Source organism: Cydia strobilella, chromosome 9 (assembly GCF_947568885.1).
Source record: "Cydia strobilella chromosome 9, ilCydStro3.1, whole genome shotgun sequence".
NCBI lineage: Eukaryota > Metazoa > Arthropoda > Insecta > Lepidoptera > Tortricidae > Cydia > Cydia strobilella.
The window spans coordinates 14,488,238-14,516,147 of record NC_086049.1 but is presented as its reverse complement, the minus strand read 5'-3'; the positions used below and the strand labels follow the sequence as shown (position 1 = coordinate 14,516,147).

At 36.0% G+C, this 27,910-nt stretch overlaps 2 protein-coding genes across 2 annotated transcripts in view; one reads left to right on the top strand and one right to left on the bottom strand.

Annotated features, from left to right (window-relative positions):
- LOC134744416 (ras-related C3 botulinum toxin substrate 2) overlaps positions 1-22,038 on the bottom strand; it is a 51,320-nt gene extending 29,282 nt beyond the window's left edge. The window contains exon 1 of the mRNA XM_063678226.1: positions 21,747-22,038. Coding sequence (XP_063534296.1) covers positions 21,747-21,781 — 35 coding nt within the window. The 5' untranslated portion in view covers positions 21,782-22,038. The remainder of the gene's footprint in view (positions 1-21,746) is intronic.
- Positions 22,039-22,681: 643 nt separating this feature from the next.
- LOC134744347 (histone acetyltransferase KAT8-like) lies at positions 22,682-27,203 on the top strand. The gene is made up of 2 exons (XM_063678121.1): positions 22,682-24,723; positions 25,046-27,203. The coding sequence occupies exon 1, from the start codon at positions 22,803-22,805 to the stop codon at positions 24,129-24,131; it is 1,329 nt and encodes a 442-aa protein (XP_063534191.1). The 5' UTR covers positions 22,682-22,802; the 3' UTR covers positions 24,132-24,723; positions 25,046-27,203.
- Positions 27,204-27,910: the final 707 nt, after the last annotated feature.

Here is a 27,910-nt window from a genome sequence, read left to right as displayed (position 1 = left end):
GATTTTTTTTTATTTGCAATATTTGCATTAATTATTTATATATTATTTCGACCCATGTTCTTTCACTGATATGCGTTAAAATTGTTAAATAACAAACGAAACCGTCAACGCCATCTATACGAGAGTAGGCCAAAGGTAGTGGCGCCATCTGATCGAGAATCAAATTTTCTTGATTTTCGAGGCACGTTCCTTAGCCATCTATTAAGGAGTTATATCTATCTTAGGTATTTCGTATCTGGACAATGAAAACAGGTTATTTTTTCGGGTATTTCTAATTTCAATCTCTGGTTTTACAGAACTATTTTGTATATTTATGTAATTACGGTAAACAAAAAGTTAGAAAAATAAACAACATGACAATCAGTTATGCTGATAGTATCGCACTGCAGGTGTAACAAGTTCGTGTAATACTATATCATATAATGTACTTGTACGGAATCATGTGTGCCACGACCCTGAGCACTGAGGATAAAGAAGCAAGTGGGATAATACTTGTAATTGGTTATTATTACTTACTTACTTTTAGGCCAGTAGATGGAAGCTATAGATTTTATTTTTAGATACTAAATATTCAATGGTCTCATTCATTAATTTGATGCTAAATCCCTCCACTCCTAGGGCACCATCTAGCTCCTAGTCATATAAAGAAGAAAATTAGTGTTACAAACGGTACAGAAGTAATCGAATCGTATAGTATTGAAAATTTTTGTACAGGACTGAAGAGGACGCACCGAATTATAAAGGAAGGAGAGGAAATACAATTTTCCCATTCTAATCAGCCATATTATTCTATTATATCCAACCTAAGCAATTTCCGCTTATCAATTCTACAGGATATATCAGAGATTCTCCGCCAAATTAATTGAGTAATTCCGTCAGTAACTCAATTTTCTTTCGGGAGGAAGTTACGGAATTTTCAATACGGCTTTCAAGGGTGTTATACTGATTGCTTATCGGAAATCAGACTCGGATAAACCAGAATAAGTATGATCTTTGATTGCCTATAATTGATAGAAACACCGAGATCATTTTTAAAGTAGTCGTATTGAGACAAGAGCTCGACTCTCGAGTGACGGTAATAAAAGTCCCGAACGTGCTAAAGTTTCGAATTAGATTTGTTAAAAATGTTTCGCGGCCAAATTTTGCTCTTTTGATGTAGCGGGTAAATAAAATAAGATTATAAATAGAGTAGTTATTTAAGTGTTGATTAATTTGATAAGTAGGTTGCTACAGACCAAGATTAGAGTCGTCAAGGATAAGTTACTGCTCGCCAATCCCTGTTTTTAGGAAACATCTCACATCAGTGACCTAATCCTCGCTGGAAACTAAGTATCTTTCATGTGAGACACTTCACTAAGTTATGAAACTAAGCGCAAGTGTGAAAAGCCAGAAAAGTCAACCTCTTTAAATTAAATAGTCACAAGTGTCACAACAAATAAAATTATGTTTTTTACAATATCACAAGACACGGGCAGTTTATAAGAGAAAAAGGTGATTAATATCAGATCCGTTTATATAGACCGTTTAATACAGAAGTCAACAGAGTATCGCGACAGAAAACAAATCAAATTGATGGATTGAGATAGATTGAGACATTCAGCCATCACAGGACTGACAGAAAGAGACGGAACGACTCGAGATTGCAGACCTTATTTCTTCGAGTCAATTGAATTCTAGAATGCGTCACAATGCGTAATGTTTAAGTTTTGTTAAATGATGACTCATAACTCATAAGCAAGTAACTTAAATTGGTCGATTCAATATAGATACATACATAGTTATTTAAAGTTTATTAAACATAAACATGATAGTGTTATGTTATCTTGGATGCTCTAAAAAGTGAAATCCAGCTGAAATATTTATCCAAACAGGAGAATACTGTCAGAAGCTTTACTAGGGTATATAATATAAATTCAAAGAAACAAAATTTCAAATTTCAAAAGACTTAGTCACCGTAACCCCGTAAAGAGACAAAATAGTTTCGTAGAGAAAAAGATATAGGTTAAATTACAAACAATAGCCGGTGCAGTTATCTGGTGCAGTGCATTTGCATGGCCAGTGCAAGCAAACAGGTCAGTCGGGTGAGCGGGAACTGGAAGGAATTGGGGCAGAACGGCAGTTACTGCACCGGGATGGTTCCGTCACAGATAATACTGAACTAGAGCGAGGTATATGATGGATGCGGTTTTGATGCTTGTCGAATTGAATGCATCGGTCACATTGTGTCATCAAAATTTTATCTATGGCGATAAATAATACAAATTGTGGACGTATCGGTTACAGTTTTTGACGTGACAATATAGGTAGGGTAAAATCGTCCGGCCTTATGCGAAGCGGTGTCAAAACGTGAGATACGCTATATCATATCGTTAACATGTGGATAACCGCGCCGGTTCATCCATGTGAATGCATTAAAAAATCATGAATTGTTGTTACCGCGCGGTCACATACGACCCAATGTCTATTTATGCGCGGTGAACAGATTTCAACTGACAACATGTTCGACATATAAGTATTAATTAACGTTATTTTTTTTGGATAAAAACGGTTGCAATAAAAATAATTATACTATGACAATAAAATTTGCTGTTATTGTTCAAGTGCGACGTAAACTTTCAACTTAGCCTAGACTGATACGGTGAAACTAAAACTATACTAACTTTGCATATAAACTTGTCAAGTTGTTAGTATCAATGTCATTAGCGCGATCTTCATATCCCAGGCTTATTTATTGGCTTTCGTAATCCAGTTTGTGTACAAAATCGAAGAAAATGGAGTCGAACTAAAATTAATATGCAATTATGCAAAGCCTGTGATGTTATGTCGACATCGCATCAGAACAGTATCCGCGAGTCTCAAGTTTCTAAATAAGAATGCCGACTAGCTTCCAATTACTATCATCCATTACCATGAAACGCAATTCATAATTTTTATAGCGGATTTACCGTGAAATTATGCAAGCACAAACCGCATTTGTCAGTTCGCGTTCGTTTCTGCAAATTCTGCAATTCCATCAAATTACGCCAACACGCCTGCCGCTTTTATTTTTAAAACGCGTTTAAATAAAGAACAGCAGTTTTCAGCTCGAAACGTTGCAGTAAATGGTCTTTTGTTTACTGAGTTTCGTTCTGGTGACCCGGCAGTAAAGACAAAGGTTGAAGTTCGGGAGGTCAGAGTGGACTGGACGTGGTTAGACGGCAATAGTCTTCATGTGATCCGGTTTGCACTGGATCGACCGGTCCCGTAGGACGTAGGGGAGAGCAAGGTTGCGAGTTTCTGCACGTGCGAAGCGATTCTGACTGCGAGCATTCCAGTAAGCGGTATTCCTTTTGATGTAGTATTCGACAATTACTACTACCTCTTTTTAAATGGATATTCGTTTGTTTTTGTGGAACCCAAGACGCTTGAATTATTAGTATATTTCACTCGGCACCGCGGTGTTCCAAATTTAAACATTAGCTTGCAACGTTCACTTGTTTTTCCGAGCCCGTTCCACTCGTTCCAGATTTAAATTTGGACGTGCATTCGTTTGTTTCTGTAGTTGATGCGCTTCACATCCGCCGCTTACTGGTATGTTTCCCACGATCTTAGGGCACTTGAAGGGTAATCGTGGCTGAAACTTACTGTGGCATTTGTGATGCATTGAGCGTGACAATGCCGTCAATGGCGGGCTTGAGTCGAGGACTCAGGCTGACCAGTGTAACGAATTAACATCCTAACAACTATGCATTATTGGAGTGCCCGTTTGTAACTTGGCTTTTAAGTTTTCCGAGCTCGGTGAGTGATAGGATTGACAACATTGTTAAGATCGAAATTAAACTATCGTGAGACATATTTCAAAATATTTAGATCACGACGTACAGCCGCCGCAGGCACTCGTGCCTGAGGAAGGATTCCCGAAGAATCCGAAACATGTCGCCAAAAGCGACTAAAAATAATAGTGAGTGAAACCGTCCTGATTTATGTGGTGATGATCAGTGAATGAAGTTATAACAAGTTGAAATGGCTATGCGAATTTCGTTTCAGAATTTATCAATTACATTAACGCATTTCTCAGTAAGAACGAAGTCAGGTTACGAAAATACGAGGAATATAAGTTTGATACAGTACAAAACATACATAATTGTGACAAAATCAGCATTAAATTAACATACAATATGATAGGGTGTCCTTCTGTCCTTGTTGTATACAAATACGGGCTTCTACTGTTACATCATGAATTATTAAATGATGTATTCTTTAATTAATTGTTCAATATGGGAACAACAAAATCAAAGAATGAAACATCTAACTTTTCATTCATTCGAAATTACTTTTTCAACACAAACGCAATACAATAAAATAAGTCGTATAGGTGTAAAACGTGATATAAATCAATTAAGGCGATTTCTTTGAATTTTACGTGTTTCATTTGATCTTGAATTTCTATCTACAAAACATAAACAAGCCCATGGACATCTCTGAAAATATTATAAAGTTAATTTTTAAGTTTGGATCACTGAGTCGCAAGACTCGCGAGTCGGGAAAAACAAGACAATGAACTCTACTATTAGTTTTAGTCGTGAATTCAAGAAAACAAACAAATAAATATATTGGTACAGAAATTTTGATATCATCTTCGACCGCCCAAAGGTCGAAACTGCATCGACTTCTCTTGAGAGAACAAAATGTTCAGATTTTTAATCGTTGCATGAGTGTAGGTATTGACATATACTCGTATACCTAGTAACCGCTTACTCACATGCGTGTTCTTTGCTGAAAACGGGCAGGCAACGAGCGGTCGAAAAGGGCATTATATTATTACAATCCCTTTCCGCAGGCTAGTCAAACGCTCTTAGGAACCAATCACGAATTAATAAACTAGTGGATGTGAAATGACTCCTATTTAGTATGAAAACCAGTGTCGCTAAACTCACACATTCATAGCCACGTTAAAATACGTCACACACTTACAAAATTGCTCTGATTCGTAGCAACTTTCCATACCAAAAAGTTATTACCGGTGGACATTTCTCGAACGAATATCAACTGTAGGCTACATGAGTGACGGTTTAAAATATAATGTCAAAGCTATATGACATACGACTCTTTCATTATCTCATTCATCTCACAAAAGCTCGCTCAACGTTCACCTAATACAACTACTCAACACCAGATGGCGTTATTTATATAATTTTAAAATCACTTACTTATTACAGGCGAGAAAAGGGCTAAAAAACCAGTATAAGTAAGGTCTAATTACGCATGGTTTGTTACGGATCTCACGGTCACGTTACACTGGTGTTTTCGAGACCTCTACACGCCTGCGAGTAGCTAACCGTTGGAACTTCTTTCCATTCGACGATATAGGGAGGGGACAGTGTAATCGGAGTGTTTTATCGATATTTGTGTGTTCAGTTAGGTATTGATATTTCATTACTGTATGTTTTAACACATTTAGATGATACTTTATTTATGATTATAATATAGGTAGTGATAATCGTGATTGTATGAAAAATAATATGTAGTACTTTACAACAAATATCTAACTAGAAATTTGTTTCTTATTAATTGACCAACTAGGTTGTTAATGTGAACATTAAATATATCTTAAAGTCAAACAGATAAAATCAAAATCATAGTTCTTTAAAGGTCTATTAACTCGGTATTGCTGATATTTTGTGATCACAAATCTGCAATTACTTACATAGGTAAGTATTCGTCTTTAACAATATATTTACTTGTAGCAGCATTTAAGGCCAATCTAGACGGGACAACCTGATTAAATTGTCAAATTAATTGTATGGTGTGAAAGCATACATGAAACTGGCTCATCGATCCCACTTGATTTGATTGTAAGATTGTGACCTATCAAATCAGGAAGGGGGGCGGCAAAATTCCAATATTTGACGCTAGTTTGCGTGGTACGGAACACTTTTTATTAATTAAGTGAGCCCGAATGTCACTAATAATTACTAAATTAGTAACTAAGTTTTAGGCGTGTGGACGCTAGATGAGATGTATGGCAATTTTATCCCCAGAAATCTTTCTCTAAGAAATGCTCCTAGCAAATGGTGCTATATTTTTGCGGAAACTAATTTTCTTGCCCAGTAGCATTGATCCATTTATTTTTAATATCGGCATCTTGTGGTAACCTACAATAATTAATAATAAAGAAATAGAAAATATAAAACGTTTATTCATGGCACATTGCATGCATTGTACGCATAAGTGCATTAAGTACCTAGTCTAATAATATTAACGATGAAAATATGATGGGTGTAAAAAACAAAAACGTATGTAAAGGAATACGAAGGTTTGAAAGGTTGCCATGAAATGACCCCGACTTAACTTAGTGCTTGATGACCAGAGCTGCCATATTTACTAAGACATTGATTATCCCAAATAATAATTAGAAACGTGTCTAAAATAATAATTTATTACCGAACCAAACATCAAACTTGAAATATCGTAACTTTAACTTTATCGATATAAATATCGACATTGCGCAGCATCTGAGTAGCGAAGTTATTTGACATTTAGGATAGCGAATATTCCAGATAAACGTAAAGAATAGTGACAAAGGATTGTGAACTCTAAGTTCTAACTGATAAAATATAGATTTACTTAACGAACATTCGTAAATAATGCAAAAGAAACAGATTTTTCGTATTTATCGGATTATATTTAAATAAATAACCACCGGTGATAGGAAATACCTCCACGTGAAAGATTTTTTAAACCGCTGTGATTTCTGCAGCTTAATACTGCACAATACGGCATTTTAAATTTAATTATCAATTTTTGTTAGACGAGCGTACGTACGACGTGAATGTCATTCGAGCATGAAGTTTACACAACAACTGAGCATAGTCTGTGCATAAAGTGAGTCGGTCGCTACTAACTGTCGGATAGACGGGAACGCCCACTTGCCATCTCCATCCTACTCCGTGGAACCAATGCTCTTACTATGTATAATCGGAGATCAGATATGTACATACATAGTACTTAGGCATCTCAAGACCAAAGTTACGCTGGTTAAAGTAAGCAATGACAATACACAACCTGAAAGCGAGCCGAGAGGACTCATGGGAGCTCGCCAATTTACCTCGCACCAAACTGACGACACGAAATATGAACTTTCGAAAAGAACTGACGCTTCAATTTTTCATTATTAGCGTGGCAGTTTCAACGAGTTTTCGGAAAACTTCCCGGAAAATGGGATGATATTACGCTTTCTTGTAGCTTTACTTTTTAATGCAGTTACAAAATACAAAAATAAAATTTAACACTAATATTTGTGTATAAAAGAACTGAATCGTAATAAATATCCGGAAATTCGTGATTCCTTCTTCAAAGAATGTTTACAATAAAGATTTAAACAAAAGTGTTTAAGAGGAAGCGTTTAACCAAAGGGAAAGAATAAATTACTATCTTCATAATGGTGTGGAAGTTATTTAATTTTATAAAGTACTTAATAGTATTCCTACTTGGTTTTATGACGACTATGCTCTCGGATGGAAAGTTTAAGCCATTTGAGATTATCAGGTAAATACAAAGAGGATTCCGTTGGGAAGGAACTTACTACTGTAAATTCCTTCCCAACAATATGATAGATTTGATATAAGTTCAATATTATAGATTTTTTGCCGCTACTGTATAGTATAGTGGAACTTAAACTCTACGCTTATTAGGCAGGTTAATATTGAGCGGAAATTTGTGCTATTTTCAACCAAAAGGGTACTTAGTGTCGCTTGTCAGTAAGGCGCTATTTTCATATAGCTTCAATTAGAAATCAACCTTATCAACAAGCGACAATTGCGACCTTTTGGTTGAAAACGTCACATTTGAGGCCTATTAAAGAGCGAACAAACATACAAAATACAATCTTTCGATAATTGTAACGAAATACTAGATCGTCCTACAATTGAGGAAACTAAATTGTTGCTTTTTACCGTGTCTGAAAACGATTTGCACTTTACTCGACAATCTATGAACCTATCGAGGAATCTATTGGTTTTAATTAACAATTGTACCGAAAACTTTGCAAAATTGTATAGACATCAATAATTTAAGTTAGAATAAAATGTTAACCTAGTCAAATGAAAGACAAGAGAATCAAGCGTTTACTATTGAGGTAAAAATAGAGTAGGAAGGATAATAATGTATTTTGGTCTGCGGTACGGATATGATAATAATGTTATACATAGTGTTATGTTTAAAAGATGATATGAAGTTGCAATAACCATTATAATAAGGGCTAAATTCTTTGAAAACATCACGATGGTGATATATCGTCTAGTTCAAAACCCAAAATCAGATACCTTACATTTTAAAAATAGGTATGTGACGTCCGTCGATAAGTTTCCAGTTTAGTCACTGCTAAAACACTCCATTAGTCCTCAAAGGTAGCATGAGTAAATGGAACAGGCTCATGTATGGCAACTTCTTAGTATAATTAGACTTCACATATGGCTAAAGAGATCGAATACCGAGAGAAAAAATCTCGCTTGAAACGAATGTCGGTTTACATGTTCAATGAATGTCGAGGAGAACTCCTTAATTGGGCCCGCAGTTCCTGTTAATTGAATAAATGGGATTAGATAAAGGGCTATTAAGTAATTGAATATTCTGAAAGCTGTCGGGTATTCTAATATCCTGGCGCCTAGTCTAGTTAGTAGAATTTAATTCGTTCTTGATGTTTCATGGAATATGCCGGGAATGCGGTTTTATTGAAAACTCTGAGCGTATTGAGCATAACGTCTAACTGAGGGAAGACACTTAAAAAAAACATGTCACATTATGGGAGGGTGAACCAGTGATCGATTCGAAAAGTTTCTCAACAACTAACTCAATATCGAGACCCACCGATCCCGTCATGGCACGAATAAAAGGGATATAGCATAGACTGTCCTCTGCGACGTAAGCTAGACACGAACGTGAGCACATCTGTGAAGTGAAAAAAGTGACCGAGCGACGCGACACCACAACAGCGACAATAGTTAGCACAGACATCGTATCCTATGTTGAGCCGTAGATTTGTTTCCGAAATATTACGACTGCGTCGCGACTTTACGTTTGTCGCTTTATTCAGCAACGACTAACGCAAATTAAAAAAAAAATCGTGTGCGCGACTTTAGTCGCACGTTTCATCTCAGTGCACCTACTCCATGCTCCCGGTTGCAACTTGCAAGTAATCTGTGTGCCTTATAGCACGCCGAATCGAAACGTCTAATTAAAATTAAATAGCCGACGTAACCAGACCGCCAAGCCTCAATAAACCTCAATGGGATCACGTCCAACGTACAAATGAAAGGAACAGTTTAGAGCATTACTCAATTTACGTCGTGATCCATTCATCGACTAATCAGATTATGACATAAAGCAGAGCATGCGGGCGCTGTTCTGACAGTGCAAATCGGCGTCTTGTCATCTAGTATATTTTAAACCCGCTTTAACATACCTCGTAATGCCTCGTATTTATCCAGGCAACACTGTAAGAATATCTAGATATTTTCCGTTGCATATTTCAAAGAAATACGATCGTCTTTCCTCCCACGGTTTTCTAAAAAGAAATAAGCACTGCGGCCTGCAGAGAATTTGTAGCATTTTTCTTATCACTTTACTAGACTTTCTATTCTATACAAAATGTAGTCATTAGTGGGTTAATAGTTAAAGTGACTTTTCGACAATATGCTTGCAAGTACAATCGCCTCTACCGCCGTAATAAAGTCTGCAAGAATAACGCGTTAAATAAATATAAAAGATAAGGGCTTAAATTAATCACTCTAATCTGATATTTTTGGACGTCTTCAGGTATTTGACTGTGTTGCAGCAGTAACGAAACATTCATATTATGGACCCCTTAAAATCCGATTTAATCTGGCCCAACAATTTCACGACAATTCTCTAAACTCATTCTTACAGAAACAAAAGTAAATTGAGTTCCGGCACTTTCGGCTTGTTTGAATATAGATGCCAAGCACGCGTCACAGCAACAAGGATGTGATGTGACACTATCAAACGTGATCTTAGCACTTTCACTTTTCCATAAAGTTTGAATGTTTAAAAGCGAAAAAGTACCAAAACCATGTTAGTCGTTGGAATCTGACTAATAAGGTAAAACAACCGGTTACGGTCTTAACTTCTTAAGCTACATATGGAATGAAAACTAAATATAGGTGTAAAAAGGTTTTTTATGCCTAACTAAGGAGTTGCAAGATATTTGCAATAGTGATATATTCCAGTATGTTCGCATTTGCCGTATTAAAATCTATAGACTAGTAATTAACTATAAATTTCTTAATACGTTTGTGTAGAAACCCTGAAACCTAGAGATCTAGACCGGCCTATGGCCTATGTCAACTGTGACTAAAATATTCCAACCCAATGTTATGTTCTAACATGAAAATATTTTGGGGAACACGAAAATATTCCCTTAAAAACTACACGATTTTACACGGCTTCACGACTCAGCGGTACTGTAAATACGGAATTGTAAAAATGGTAACCAATTATTAAACTACGTTAGGTATGTAAATAGATTGGAATGTTTCATTTTTACACACAAAGCTAAGAGATTAAACGAAACGTCAGGATAACCTTGACTGCAAACCCGTTAACCCAAAAATAGTATTTATAGTGCACGGCTTTTACACGGCTTCACGACTCAGCGGTACTGTAAATACGGAATTGTAAAAATGGTAACCAATTATTAAACTACGTTAGGTATGTAAATAGATTGGAATGTTTCATTTTTACACACAAAGCTAAGAGATTAAACGAAACGTCAGGATAACCTTGACTGCAAACCCGTTAACCCAAAAATAGTATTTATAGTGTTTACTATTGGTGTTGGCGGGCGAAGCCCGATCCGAATGAGGTCGCATGCGGATTCAATTATTTTTATTGCTAAACTACGTGATATAACTTTGAGATTGTTGGATAATAGGTGGAAAAATAGAATGATATAGAACGGAAGTCTGCCGTCCCATCACATGTGGTCTGTTTCCCATCTTCGAAAACAGCATGAGTTGACAAGAAAGAAAAATAGAAACCGTGTTTGCAGTGCAACGCACATTTATTCTGGAGGCCAGATTTGCGAGATCCAGACTTGTTTGTGTGTCTTACCTCTTGTTTACTAGATCCAAGTGCTGACACATAAGTATAGTCATATAGTCAGCTGTAGGTAGAAACGTCCGGTCGTACATGGAATATTGTAAGCAGGAGGGGGGATCAAAACGACTGTCCATTGAGTGAAAAGATTCGCCGCGCTCGTAATTTTGTTCTAGGCAACCTAGAGCAAAATATCTCTTGATGTAGTTGCAGTCGTAATATAATATAGCTGCGTGCGCTGAAAAAACATTTTAAAATACACACTATTCATGAATCCGTATCCAAATCAACTTGACGATTGAATCGGCACTTATTCCACGAAGGGGCGCTATTCAATATCTACGAATGTAAACTTCATTTGAATGCTGTGGCCTTTTGAATCCTGAACCTACCTGTCAAGGTTGAATGGTGAATATATACATACCTACAGACTCTACAGAGTACACCTAGATAGGTGATTGTGTATAATAGAGGGTGAAACCCCCTGTTCACAGGAAAAGGTGGTTTCCGTTATGAACATATCTAGCAACGTTTCTAATGGAAAGAGCCCTGTGAAACGATAGCAGGTATATTAATGATAGCCAACGTTATCACGATATCATTTTATCGTTGATGAACGATGCCTTATTATGCAGGTAATAACTTTAAGCTTAGACCTTAAACCACAAGGTCAGCTAACTCATATTAAGCCCTGCTGACTCATCATAATTTATTTTAAAAACGGATTTGGCTAGATGTTACTTACAAAATATGATTTAATCATAGAGTCAATAATAAAACAAAGTCGCTTCCTGCTGTGTCTGTCCCTATGTATGCTAAGATTTTTAAAACTAAGCAAAGGATTTTGATGCGCTTTTTTTAAATAGATAGAGTGATTCAAGGTTTATATGTATAATACATCAGCATTGCACCCGTGCGAAGCCGAGGCCGGTCGCTTGTAACTTATAAAGGGTAGAGTGGATTTATCAGAGTTTGAAGTTAAGCATCTCATATTGTGAACAAAGCCTGCCTGGGATTTATATCAGAGGTTTTCAAACATTCTGATCCTGAGAGGCAAATGTGATTTAATGGAACTGACTCCCTGCATGCTAGATTGGCATATTCATATTAGGGTCAAAAATCCCACCACAACAAAAACCAAGCAATAATGTTGTGGCTGTGAATAGGGTATTGACAACATTGTTAAGATCGAAATTAAACTATCGTGAGACATATTTCAAAATATTTAGATCACGACGTACAGCCGCCGCAGGCACTCGTGCCTGAGGAAGGATTCCCGAAGAATCCGAAACATGTCGCCAAAAGCGACTAAAAATAATAGTGAGTGAAACCGTCCTGATTTATGTGGTGATGATCAGTGAATGAAGTTATAACAAGTTGAAATGGCTATGCGAATTTCGTTTCAGAATTTATCAATTACATTAACGCATTTCTCAGTAAGAACGAAGTCAGGTTACGAAAATACGAGGAATATAAGTTTGATACAGTACAAAACATACATAATTGTGACAAAATCAGCATTAAATTAACATACAATATGATAGGGTGTCCTTCTGTCCTTGTTGTATACAAATACGGGCTTCTACTGTTACATCATGAATTATTAAATGATGTATTCTTTAATTAATTGTTCAATATGGGAACAACAAAATCAAAGAATGAAACATCTAACTTTTCATTCATTCGAAATTACTTTTTCAACACAAACGCAATACAATAAAATAAGTCGTATAGGTGTAAAACGTGATATAAATCAATTAAGGCGATTTCTTTGAATTTTACGTGTTTCATTTGATCTTGAATTTCTATCTACAAAACATAAACAAGCCCATGGACATCTCTGAAAATATTATAAAGTTAATTTTTAAGTTTGGATCACTGAGTCGCAAGACTCGCGAGTCGGGAAAAACAAGACAATGAACTCTACTATTAGTTTTAGTCGTGAATTCAAGAAAACAAACAAATAAATATATTGGAACAGAAATTTTGATATCATCTTCGACCGCCCAAAGGTCGAAACTGCATCGACTTCTCTTGAGAGAACAAAATGTTCAGATTTTTAATCGTTGCATGAGTGTAGGTATTGACATATACTCGTATACCTAGTAACCGCTTACTCACATGCGTGTTCTTTGCTGAAAACGGGCAGGCAACGAGCGGTCGAAAAGGGCATTATATTATTACAATCCCTTTCCGCAGGCTAGTCAAACGCTCTTAGGAACCAATGCTCTTACTATGTATAATCGGAGATCAGATATGTACATACATAGTACTTAGGCATCTCAAGACCAAAGTTACGCTGGTTAAAGTAAGCAATGACAATACACAACCTGAAAGCGAGCCGAGAGGACTCATGGGAGCTCGCCAATTTACCTCGCACCAAACTGACGACACGAAATATGAACTTTCGAAAAGAACTGACGCTTCAATTTTTCATTATTAGCGTGGCAGTTTCAACGAGTTTTCGGAAAACTTCCCGGAAAATGGGATGATATTACGCTTTCTTGTAGCTTTACTTTTTAATGCAGTTACAAAATACAAAAATAAAATTTAACACTAATATTTGTGTATAAAAGAACTGAATCGTAATAAATATCCGGAAATTCGTGATTCCTTCTTCAAAGAATGTTTACAATAAAGATTTAAACAAAAGTGTTTAAGAGGAAGCGTTTAACCAAAGGGAAAGAATAAATTACTATCTTCATAATGGTGTGGAGGTTATTTAATTTTATAAAGTACTTAATAGTATTCCTACTTGGTTTTATGACGACTATGCTCTCGGATGGAAAGTTTAAGCCATTTGAGATTATCAGGTAAATACAAAGAGGATTCCGTTGGGAAGGAACTTACTACTGTAAATTCCTTCCCAACAATATGATAGATTTGATATAAGTTCAATATTATAGATTTTTTGCCGCTACTGTATAGTATAGTGGAACTTAAACTCTACGCTTATTAGGCAGGTTAATATTGAGCGGAAATTTGTGCTATTTTCAACCAAAAGGGTACTTAGTGTCGCTTGTCAGTAAGGCGCTATTTTCATATAGCTTCAATTAGAAATCAACCTTATCAACAAGCGACAATTGCGACCTTTTGGTTGAAAACGTCACATTTGAGGCCTATTAAAGAGCGAACAAACATACAAAATACAATCTTTCGATAATTGTAACGAAATACTAGATCGTCCTACAATTGAGGAAACTAAATTGTTGCTTTTACCGTGTCTGAAAACGATTTGCACTTTACTCGACAATCTATGAACCTATCGAGGAATCTATTGGTTTTAATTAACAATTGTACCGAAAACTTTGCAAAATTGTATAGACATCAATAATTTAAGTTAGAATAAAATGTTAACCTAGTCAAATGAAAGACAAGAGAATCAAGCGTTTACTATTGAGGTAAAAATAGAGTAGGAAGGATAATAATGTATTTTGGTCTGCGGTACGGATATGATAATAATGTTATACATAGTGTTATGTTTAAAAGATGATATGAAGTTGCAATAACCATTATAATAAGGGCTAAATTCTTTGAAAACATCACGATGGTGATATATCGTCTAGTTCAAAACCCAAAATCAGATACCTTACATTTTAAAAATAGGTATGTGACGTCCGTCGATAAGTTTCCAGTTTAGTCACTGCTAAAACACTCCATTAGTCCTCAAAGGTAGCATGAGTAAATGGAACAGGCTCATGTATGGCAACTTCTTAGTATAATTAGACTTCACATATGGCTAAAGAGATCGAATACCGAGAGAAAAAATCTCGCTTGAAACGAATGTCGGTTTACATGTTCAATGAATGTCGAGGAGAACTCCTTAATTGGGCCCGCAGTTCCTGTTAATTGAATAAATGGGATTAGATAAAGGGCTATTAAGTAATTGAATATTCTGAAAGCTGTCGGGTATTCTAATATCCTGGCGCCTAGTCTAGTTAGTAGAATTTAATTCGTTCTTGATGTTTCATGGAATATGCCGGGAATGCGGTTTTATTGAAAACTCTGAGCGTATTGAGCATAACGTCTAACTGAGGGAAGACACTTAAAAAAAACATGTCACATTATGGGAGGGTGAACCAGTGATCGATTCGAAAAGTTTCTCAACAACTAACTCAATATCGAGACCCACCGATCCCGTCATGGCACGAATAAAAGGGATATAGCATAGACTGTCCTCTGCGACGTAAGCTAGACACGAACGTGAGCACATCTGTGAAGTGAAAAAAGTGACCGAGCGACGCGACACCACAACAGCGACAATAGTTAGCACAGACATCGTATCCTATGTTGAGCCGTAGATTTGTTTCCGAAATATTACGACTGCGTCGCGACTTTACGTTTGTCGCTTTATTCAGCAACGACTAACGCAAATTAAAAAAAAAATCGTGTGCGCGACTTTAGTCGCACGTTTCATCTCAGTGCACCTACTCCATGCTCCCGGTTGCAACTTGCAAGTAATCTGTGTGCCTTATAGCACGCCGAATCGAAACGTCTAATTAAAATTAAATAGCCGACGTAACCAGACCGCCAAGCCTCAATAAACCTCAATGGGATCACGTCCAACGTACAAATGAAAGGAACAGTTTAGAGCATTACTCAATTTACGTCGTGATCCATTCATCGACTAATCAGATTATGACATAAAGCAGAGCATGCGGGCGCTGTTCTGACAGTGCAAATCGGCGTCTTGTCATCTAGTATATTTTCTAGCGCTACAGCAGCTAATACGCGCCAGGCGGCGAAAAATTACAGTTTTTACAACCTTTTCTTTTACTTGCAATCTACCTATGTTTGTACGGGTCATTATCTTTCACCCACTTCCCGGTTTCCAAAAAAGCAGAAAATTTGCATACATATATGTCGCGGGTGACAATGCAAATCAAGCTAATCTGATGACGGAGACAGGAGGCGGCCATAAAAACTCTGTGATAAAACAACGCAACCTAATTGTGTTTGGGGTTTTTAGAATTGTCTCGATGAGTATTACATAGTTGAAAATGAAAATGAATGAAAACTATATTTATTTTGCACACTCAAAGATGGGAATTTGCAGATGGAGTATACATGAGGTCCAGGTTGCGCGCATACAGCGGTACATTTATAACAGTATGAACAGGGGTCCCCAAACTAGGCATAGCCTGTATCTTGGGCGACCAGTTAGTGAATTAAAAGCTAGATTGAAAAAAAGTATGTCTAAAGGTAAAGATATGTGTTAATGCTAATAACCTTAGCTACTAGGGATTTACGTTGGTCAGTCTGTCAGTCAAGTCTCTTAAGGCCAAGTGTCTATACCTATAGGTGAAGTGTCTAATTATGTAACATAGAGTACTACTACACATGGACAGAAATTGAGGCTTATGGCCGTGATATTTAAAGCATTATACAATGTTTCCTTTCACCATACAAGTGCACCGTAGCGTCACTGCACTATCTCCTCAGTCTTTCTTTCCACAGTTGTCTGTGGAAAGAAAAGTACAGTCAGCGATACAAGCTTGTACCAAACAAAACTATTTTTTTTTGTTGCCAAAAACTTATTTTAAATTATAATAAATCGACTGGTTTCAGTTGAGTGGGAGAATGGATGAAACTAGAGCAGTCGACAGAATAATATGTTGAGAGACATTTGAACGATTATAACATCCGAGAACACATGTGTACAGGATACTGCATGTGTTAAATTCTTTTATAGTTTCTGAGATTAACGTCTACATTTTAAAGGGCTTTACAATGCAAAATTACGACTTTTCTGTGTACTGGCCCTTTAAACCCGCTTTAACATACCTCGTAATGCCTCGTATTTATCCAGGCAACACTGTAAGAATATCTAGATATTTTCCGTTGCATATTTCAAAGAAATACGATCGTCTTTCCTCCCACGGTTTTCTAAAAAGAAATAAGCACTGCGGCCTGCAGAGAATTTGTAGCATTTTTCTTATCACTTTACTAGACTTTCTATTCTATACAAAATGTAGTCATTAGTGGGTTAATAGTTAAAGTGACTTTTCGACAATATGCTTGCAAGTACAATCGCCTCTACCGCCGTAATAAAGTCTGCAAGAATAACGCGTTAAATAAATATAAAAGATAAGGGCTTAAATTAATCACTCTAATCTGATATTTTTGGACGTCTTCAGGTATTTGACTGTGTTGCAGCAGTAACGAAACATTCATATTATGGACCCCTTAAAATCCGATTTAATCTGGCCCAACAATTTCACGACAATTCTCTAAACTCATTCTTACAGAAACAAAAGTAAATTGAGTTCCGGCACTTTCGGCTTGTTTGAATATAGATGCCAAGCACGCGTCACAGCAACAAGGATGTGATGTGACACTATCAAACGTGATCTTAGCACTTTCACTTTTCCATAAAGTTTGAATGTTTAAAAGCGAAAAAGTACCAAAACCATGTTAGTCGTTGGAATCTGACTAATAAGGTAAAACAACCGGTTACGGTCTTAACTTCTTAAGCTACATATGGAATGAAAACTAAATATAGGTGTAAAAAGGTTTTTTATGCCTAACTAAGGAGTTGCAAGATATTTGCAATAGTGATATATTCCAGTATGTTCGCATTTGCCGTATTAAAATCTATAGACTAGTAATTAACTATAAATTTCTTAATACGTTTGTGTAGAAACCCTGAAACCTAGAGATCTAGACCGGCCTATGGCCTATGTCAACTGTGACTAAAATATTCCAACCCAATGTTATGTTCTAACATGAAAATATTTTGGGGAACACGAAAATATTCCCTTAAAAACTACACGATTTTACACGGCTTCACGACTCAGCGGTACTGTAAATACGGAATTGTAAAAATGGTAACCAATTATTAAACTACGTTAGGTATGTAAATAGATTGGAATGTTTCATTTTTACACACAAAGCTAAGAGATTAAACGAAACGTCAGGATAACCTTGACTGCAAACCCGTTAACCCAAAAATAGTATTTATAGTGCACGGCTTTTACACGGCTTCACGACTCAGCGGTACTGTAAATACGGAATTGTAAAAATGGTAACCAATTATTAAACTACGTTAGGTATGTAAATAGATTGGAATGTTTCATTTTTACACACAAAGCTAAGAGATTAAACGAAACGTCAGGATAACCTTGACTGCAAACCCGTTAACCCAAAAATAGTATTTATAGTGTTTACTATTGGTGTTGGCGGGCGAAGCCCGATCCGAATGAGGTCGCATGCGGATTCAATTATTTTTATTGCTAAACTACGTGATATAACTTTGAGATTGTTGGATAATAGGTGGAAAAATAGAATGATATAGAACGGAAGTCTGCCGTCCCATCACATGTGGTCTGTTTCCCATCTTCGAAAACAGCATGAGTTGACAAGAAAGAAAAATAGAAACCGTGTTTGCAGTGCAACGCACATTTATTCTGGAGGCCAGATTTGCGAGATCCAGACTTGTTTGTGTGTCTTACCTCTTGTTTACTAGATCCAAGTGCTGACACATAAGTATAGTCATATAGTCAGCTGTAGGTAGAAACGTCCGGTCGTACATGGAATATTGTAAGCAGGAGGGGGGATCAAAACGACTGTCCATTGAGTGAAAAGATTCGCCGCGCTCGTAATTTTGTTCTAGGCAACCTAGAGCAAAATATCTCTTGATGTAGTTGCAGTCGTAATATAATATAGCTGCGTGCGCTGAAAAAACATTTTAAAATACACACTATTCATGAATCCGTATCCAAATCAACTTGACGATTGAATCGGCACTTATTCCACGAAGGGGCGCTATTCAATATCTACGAATGTAAACTTCATTTGAATGCTGTGGCCTTTTGAATCCTGAACCTACCTGTCAAGGTTGAATGGTGAATATATACATACCTACAGACTCTACAGAGTACACCTAGATAGGTGATTGTGTATAATAGAGGGTGAAACCCCCTGTTCACAGGAAAAGGTGGTTTCCGTTATGAACATATCTAGCAACGTTTCTAATGGAAAGAGCCCTGTGAAACGATAGCAGGTATATTAATGATAGCCAACGTTATCACGATATCATTTTATCGTTGATGAACGATGCCTTATTATGCAGGTAATAACTTTAAGCTTAGACCTTAAACCACAAGGTCAGCTAACTCATATTAAGCCCTGCTGACTCATCATAATTTATTTTAAAAACGGATTTGGCTAGATGTTACTTACAAAATATGATTTAATCATAGAGTCAATAATAAAACAAAGTCGCTTCCTGCTGTGTCTGTCCCTATGTATGCTAAGATTTTTAAAACTAAGCAAAGGATTTTGATGCGCTTTTTTTAAATAGATAGAGTGATTCAAGGTTTATATGTATAATACATCAGCATTGCACCCGTGCGAAGCCGAGGCCGGTCGCTTGTAACTTATAAAGGGTAGAGTGGATTTATCAGAGTTTGAAGTTAAGCATCTCATATTGTGAACAAAGCCTGCCTGGGATTTATATCAGAGGTTTTCAAACATTCTGATCCTGAGAGGCAAATGTGATTTAATGGAACTGACTCCCTGCATGCTAGATTGGCATATTCATATTAGGGTCAAAAATCCCACCACAACAAAAACCAAGCAATAATGTTGTGGCTGTGAATAGGGTATTCTCCTTCTAGTAAAATCAGTTTCTTTTTTAGAACTGTCAAAACGATTTGCTAATATGGAATTTATATAAAACAGTACACAATGATGTCACGGTCACCTCACATACTTCTTATATTTCTATCCGATTTATTAAATGGAAATTGTGTTTAAAAATAACTGCTATCTATGTTTTTCTTATAATTATCTGGTGCTTTATTTCATGCATGGTGTGAAATTTTTTTTTTTAAATACAGTCAAATACCCTATTGCAAACCCTCGGTTGTGAGGAAACAACGAAGATATGGGATTTACCTTAATCAGTAGTGGCATCCCTGTTACAAGGAAATGATAAACAGGTTTAACTATTGGTTACATTATTGACAACACAAAGGCATGAGTCATTAAAAATGAGTTTATCAGTAACAGTTTTGCCACAATTTATCATTTATCACAAATTTCATTATCACTATCAGAGCTGATAACTGCTGCTATACTCATTTCCAAGAAAGGCATTTAGTTATGTGCTTTTAATGCAAAAATTTGGTTTACTAGTAGAGACTACTACTACTACTAGTAGACCAAATTTTTCATTTTACAAGTCTTTATGTACTATCATTTGTTTTTATAACCAAGATACTAAAATAGTTATATTGTCCAATTTGTCAAATTGGACAATAATAAAAAGTAGTTTGATTGGTCAATGTATAGATGAATTTTTCAAGATGAATTTATCAGGCTCGGGCCCTAATCTGTTAAACATAAGCCTTTGTCTATTTTAAGAGCAGTCTTCAGCATGTGCCTAATAAGCCATGTCGTTTAAAAAGCAACTATTGTGATAGTATTAAGATTCAAATTTATGTGACAGCTCATGCGGAGAACAATCAGGGTGGTATTTTCTTTGGAGGTAACTAATCATGCTGTCTCCGAATGGGCTGTTTTATGAATTTGAACCATAAAAATAGAACGGTTAAATTGCTTTTAAAAATGGGCTTGATCCCTTTACTTATGCCAGGGCAGTAAGCAGTGTCACCACTGCATAAAGGAAACAATACCTTCTGTTTAAAAGATTAGGCCCAAGCCTAAAAAAAATCATCTGAGTTAATTCATACTATACATTGACCAATCAAACTACTTTTATTATCTGGGGTATAAATATGGTTTTATTCAAAGCCAAACTGTAGTTACTAGTTGTCCAAAGATTTTTGCTGTACTTGAGCTGCTATAATAATTGTTCAGAATTCAATTCAAGCAGAAAGTACTTGGTGTAAAAAAAAAACACCTTAAAGTAAATGGTCTCAAACTGAGAGTACTTTGGTTCATTCAACCTACAATTTCTACATATTCCAACAGCATCCTTCCAACCAAATACCAAACGTAATAAAGAACTTAGGATACTACTAGCTTTTACCCGCGACTTTGTCTGCGTGGAGTTAGTAATTTGGGTAGCTTATTTTTATCCAATCAGTTTTATATTGATTCCCCATACAAACTTCCACCCCAAGTTTTCACTCTCTTTAGGGATGATTTCCGACATAAAAACTTGTCTGCATGGAGTTAGTAATTCGGGTAGCTTATTTTTATCTAATCTGTTTTATATTGATTCCCCATACAAACTTCCACCCCAAGTTTTCACTCTCTTTAGGGATGGATTCCGACATAAAAACTATGTCCTTCCCCGGGATTCAAACTATACCAAATTTCAACTAAATTGGTTTAGCTATTTAAGCGTGAAGAGGTAACAAACAGACAGACACACTTTCGCATTTATAATATTAGTATGTATTGTTGGTTATGCTGCTCATAGGCTTGAAAAAAATATATTGAACGTTATTTTGAGGGAAATAAACTGACACATTCCCTCATCCATACAATAACGAATGCAATAATCTAAAACTACATAAAACAATACAATACGTACGCCTCAGTACAAAGGTAGGTAATAGAAGGATCATAAATTTAAACACATCAATTTAAAAATGACGTCAGTACCAGTAATATAACGTGAAGTGTATAGCAAGTCGCCCAGTAACAGTATAGAAAATAACACGGTAAGGACAATAACTTACCCGTCGCCGACCACAACGCATTTGATCGCCTGCATTTCTGCTGATTACAGGGACGTTTGAACTAATAAAGCACAATTACACAAGCTATCTCCCCAATTCCTCCGTCAAACACTCCACACAAATAACACGTCCAGGTGTAATCAATACACAACAGCACACAATCAACACTCGTATAAATGAACAGCACAGTTTTTAGATAACAATATTAATTTCATATCTCTATACTGACGATAAGAACAATTTGTTCACGAAATCACCGTTTACTCGGAGACGTCTCGTTCGCCGTCAACGATTACAGAACGGCATTAAAATATAGTTGCCATGTAAGAGTTTAAGAGTTCCGTCGAATCCCGCAATTTTGTAAATTTATTTTGAATATGTGCAAATTTTTATAACAGAATGTAATGTTCATGTATATTTATACAATCTTGCTGTAGCTCGTTTTTGTTTATAAATAACTAAAACCGCTTTAAATACTCAATAAATCAATTTCAATCAATTATTAGTGCATTTGTACGCTTTATTATTTTTATATAATGAAAATGTATTAAGTATAATAAATGTAATTTTTAAATGTGTTAAATTGAGAAAACTAATGTTGAAGATAACTATTGTGGTGGTATTATGAATATTTTATTTTCCCTCAAATTATACCAAAACTTCAAGGCTAGTAACACTGACAGCAGACATAGACAAATTGTGTTTCTTTTTATTTATTTAATATAGACAAAAATATGTCGTGATGTTGGTCATTATAAATATTTATTTACGTTACAATAATATTACAAAAAATAATATATGACTTAAAATTCAGTTACTATATTCACAGTAAATAAAATAAAAGTTTGTTTATAATCGGTAAAGTTTAAAAAACCGGTAACAATATGTGTAGTGAAGGCGTACTCTAGTCTTGTATTTTTTTTATTGCGGCAGTTTTTTGCGCGTCGTTGATTTGCGCTGCTTCGCTCTATAGTCTATGGTTGGTTGTACTATGGCTGCAGTAGCCACAACGGTAGTTGCGCGGTATTGCGTGATACTATCAAATTTTTAAAAACTATGGCTAAAGGTGATAAAGAACTGGAAAAACCCATTGTTAATAATGAATTACCAACCCCGGAGTGTCGTAGTGCAGATCAGGAAGACTCGGAATCGACACAAGAACAGCCCCTTGACATAGGAGAGCATTATTTAGTGCGGCGTTCAGATGAGTCATGGCACCCGGCGGAGATAATCCAAACGCGGTACAACGCCGCGGACTCCGGCTTCGAATACTATGTGCACTATGTGGGCTACGACCGAAGGCTCGACGAGTGGGTTTCCCGCCATCGCGTCATGTCCGATAGGTTTGACATGTGCGAGCAGTCGAATAACAATTTGAATTCCGACCACCTGCTCACCGACAAGTCCGGCCGGAAGATAACGCGGAATCAGAAACGTAAACATGACGAGATCAACCACGTCCAGAAGTCTTATGCAGAAATGGACCCCACGACCGCTGCACTCGAGAAGGAGCATGAAGCCATCACGAAAGTCAAATACATCGATAAAATTCAAATAGGAAAATACGAGATTGATACTTGGTATTTTAGTCCTTATCCTGATGAATATGGCAAACAGTCTAAACTATGGATATGTGAATACTGCTTAAAATATATGAGAATGGAGAAAACATACAGGTACCATCTAAGTGAGTGTACAGCAAGACAACCACAGGGCAGTGAAATATACAGAAAAGGCACCATTGCAATATTTGAAGCAGATGGGAAAGAGCATAAGATTTATTGCCAAAATCTATGTTTACTAGCAAAGTTATTTTTAGACCATAAAACATTGTATTTTGATATAGAGCAGTTCTTATTCTATATCTTGTGTGAAGTGGACAAGCAGGGTGCCCACCTAGTCGGATACTTTTCAAAAGAGAAGGACTCCCCTGAAGGTAACAATGTAGCTTGTATACTTACCCTACCTCCATACCAGAGACAAGGGTACGGCAAGCTGCTGATTGCATTTAGCTATGAGCTCTCAAGATTAGAGCAAGTAGTTGGTAGTCCAGAGAAGCCTTTGTCAGACCTCGGCAAGCTCAGTTACCGATCATACTGGTCCTATGTGCTGTTGGAAGTGTTGAGTGCAAGTCGGGGCACATTGAGCATCAAAGATCTCAGTCAAATGACAGGAATATCACAAACAGACATTATATCTACGCTCCAGTCTATGAATATGGTGAAATACTGGAAGGGCCAGCATGTGATCTGTGTTACTCCAAAAATAGTTGCAGAGCAGCTTGCTAGCTCTCATTTCAAGAAGCCTCGGCTGTGTGTAGACCCGTCGGCATTGAGGTGGGTCCCTCCGAACAAGCAGGGGCATTCGGCTAAGGCTAAAAAGTAGTACAGGCCAACAGGCAGGGCCTAGAGAAGATTACACTGTTAGTTGCTACCAAAGGATTCTCTAGGTACAGGCCTGTTTGACAACTTTATTTTACAACTGCATGAAGTGAGGACACTTGACTAGAGTATTAGTATTGATAGCTTATTATGGAAATAGTAATTATGCAGTTACATTTACCCTGTAGCCAGATTATCATGCTAAGTTGAATATTGCCAATTCTTTAGTCATTATAGAGAAATTATGTGATTGAATTTCTGCATAGCATGCTAGTCTTTGAAGGCATGTTTTGTAAACTGAAATGAAACCCCCAAAACACTACTTAAGGTTTTCTTTCCTGGAACTTTGAGAGATCTCATAGTGGAATATACAAGCACAGCAATGTTACTCTCTCTATTCATATTTTCTCCCATTCAAGATGAAATATTTTTCAGGATTCTATTATAGCAAGTTTTAATGTAATTTAGTGTGGCTAAAGGGTAAGTCAGATTGCACTGCATTTTTGATAGCATTGATATAATCCTAGTGAGGATTTCTGTAATAATTAAATAAGTAATTCCATTTGTAGCCTCAAGTGCAAAAAAAAACCGGCCAAGTGCGAGTTGGACTCGTGCATGAAGGGTTCCGTACCATTACGCAAAAGACGGCAAAAATAATAATTTGTTGTATGGGAGCCCAACTTAAATATAAAAACAGAATAATATTATTCTGTTTTTATTATAGTATCTGTTGTTATAGCGTCAACAGAAATACATGCATACATTCTGTGAAAATTTCAACTGTCTAGCTATCACATTTCACTAGATACAACGGTCTATATTTTAACCTGGTGAAGACAGACAGACAGACAGTGCAGTCTTAGTAATAGGGTCCCGTTTTTTTACCCTTTGGGTACGGAACCATAAAAACCCAAAAAGTATGTTAGTAAATATTTAATTAAATAATTGCAGTTAATGTGTAAAGTGTATTAAAACCATGTTTCAAAGAGAGTAAAAGATTACTTGTTTTAAGTTTCGTAGTTTAGTGTTTAGACAATGAAACTTATAGACATATAAAACTTAAAAGAAAGTATTAAGCTTTGAAAAAAACTCTTCACTAGCTAGAGTAGCTAGCCACTATGATCCTTGGTGGTGTTGGACAATTACAATACCTAGAGTCCATCTAAGTTTTTATAATCTTTTGAACTTTGCATGTCTATTAATGGGGCATTCCACAAGAATGTCCTTTACGAAATGCTTTTGCCTTGTATGGCAGCTAAATCAATCAAATCCGTAAAGCTTCAGAATATACTGCCAATTTGTTAGCATTCATGAAATATTACCAGACCCAATATCATTTTCTCAGCCTTTTCAGAACAATTAGAAGAACGTCATTTCGTAAGGGACATTCTCGTGGAATGCACCTAATTTGGTTGTCTTTGGTGGCCCTAGCAAGTAAGGGTTATGTAAATATTGTAGTTCATGTAAGCCATAATTATCGGATAAGATAAGGAAAAATAGTGACAACCAAGCCCATTACATTATTGTATAACTTGGCACTAAAAGTGCATTTTTATAATTTAATATTTTTTTGCCAGTTTAAAGAGCCACCCCACTAGCGTCTCCTGAGCGTCAGCGTCTAGTCAACTCTATGGCTGCTGCTCGACGCAACGTTGGCGCAACTGCGCAGCGACGCCATTTTCCATAGCGCTGACTGGATGCCCACGCTCGGAAGACACTAGTGTGGGGGGCTCTTATTGAAATCTAGATCTGAAGCAATGTTGCTTTTACTTCTCATTCAGTTCCTGTACTGGTAATAGTGATATTATTCTTAAGTTGTTTATTAAGTTAAAAAATAGCTTAGTATTAAGTTCAATCATTTGGTGATATGTACAAAACATTGACCTCTTCTTAAACAGTTCACAATTTAAATTAGATTGTCATAAATGTGAATCCAATTTAGTATTTTATTTGATTTATAGAAGCATTCAACAAGAACTGTCTTAACTATCTATTTCTATAGCTTCTATAATTCCAAATTTTGAATGTTTGTGTTAATGGTCACCCTAAAACATGGAAGACAACAATTTTGGCTTTACGAGTGTTTAATTTAAAATAGTTTACAGGGCCTGACAAGGATACATCACTGTATTATTTCGTTACATGAACGAAAAAAAATCATATCATTTGCTTAACTCCTAACAATCTTTACCATTTATGGTGTAAGGATGACCTTGGTAATATTATTGTTGTTGTTTGGAATGAACATTAGTAACAGAACAATTCTTGCAAATATCCACCTTAATGACTGAGCAAAAATATACTAATTTTAATAACATTCAGTCAGTTTTTGTTCGTCTCTAATCACTTCAGCTATTCATAACATGTTATGTTAGTATAACCAAGTATAACACATTTGAGCTTTATAGGGTGAATGACTTGTTACGTCAGACCTTTAAAATATCTTGTCTGACGTGAGATACCGAGTAATTGCGTCATCCTAATAGCTGGCTCAAAACATGTTTAAAAATGGCGCCTACCTGCCCTAGAAAAAGTTACGCGAAAATTCCGCTAGATGGCAGCTTTCAAGCTTGATTAATAATGTTCTGAATATGTTTACAGGAATAATAAAATTAATGTTGTAGAACATTGCTATAACATTAATTTAATGTCTACGTATCGTACCAGTTAAAGTTAGAGGTTTTAAAAAAACTCAATAGAAAAATAGAAATTCAATATTTACTTACATCATTTTTGTTTTACCGTGTAGTTAATGTAATATGTAAAGCTAAATAGAAGATCATTCTGTTTTTAAATTACCCAGTGTTCTATACTTGAGCCTAGTTTTGAACAATTTGACTACCTTTAGGTTCTAAGTTACTTTAATTGCCTTGTAGCTGTAGCTTTTAATTTTAATTGTAAGCAATGCGTAGTCTTCAGTTTTCAATTTGGACATCAAGTTGCTAAAATTTTAAAGATCTTCCCATTGCATATTTGATTAGATTCTGTGAATCGTCAGTTATTACAGTTTTTGTGATAATTCTTTATTGTAAGAAAATGTGTCGAAAGTTGGTGATTAAAAAAAGAAATCAAATAAGATGTTATTTTATTCTATTGTTCAATTCCTCTCTCCCTGTAATAAATTTGACAACATTTTTTTAATTCCTTCATGTTCAAATAAAGATCGACGACCCCACAGCGGTGCACGGCCACGCTTAGCAAATTGTAACAATGTATGTCAAACAACGAAACATATTTTTTATCGGTTATCGACTAATATGGCGTTACTGCCATGCAATTGGAAATCTAATATTTATAAATAAATAATAAAATAAAAATGTTATTTATTTAGGTATCAATATTTATACGGACAACCGACAATGTATTGAAAATTTGATATAATCATGTTATATGGTGACAAAATAAAAACACAAATTGACAGTATCTATCATCCCAATTTATTTCATATGCACATTACTGAACACTTACATTTTAACATAATGGAAGGGTGCACATATTAAACTGTAAATAACCGTTTGATACAATGCCCAAGAAATAGAAGATCGACTTTGCCATAACATTACTGTACCTGAATCATTAAATGTATCAGGAAATTAATTTATATACAGACTATAAGATAATCAATCCTTGCTTATCAATTTGGGTCAAACAATAATCGGGCGTCTGTGACTGTAGGTATGTTTATCGCTGTGATGTGACACAGTTCAATATCCTAAATAGTCAGAATCTGGGTTCTGAAAACTGTTATAACAATTTCAGTTAGGCATAGGATTTTTCTTACAA

Coding starts and splice junctions, on each gene's coding strand:
- LOC134744347 (XM_063678121.1), top strand. CDS start 22,803: ATGGCTAAAGGTGATAAAGAACTGGAAAAACCCATTGTTAATAATGAA.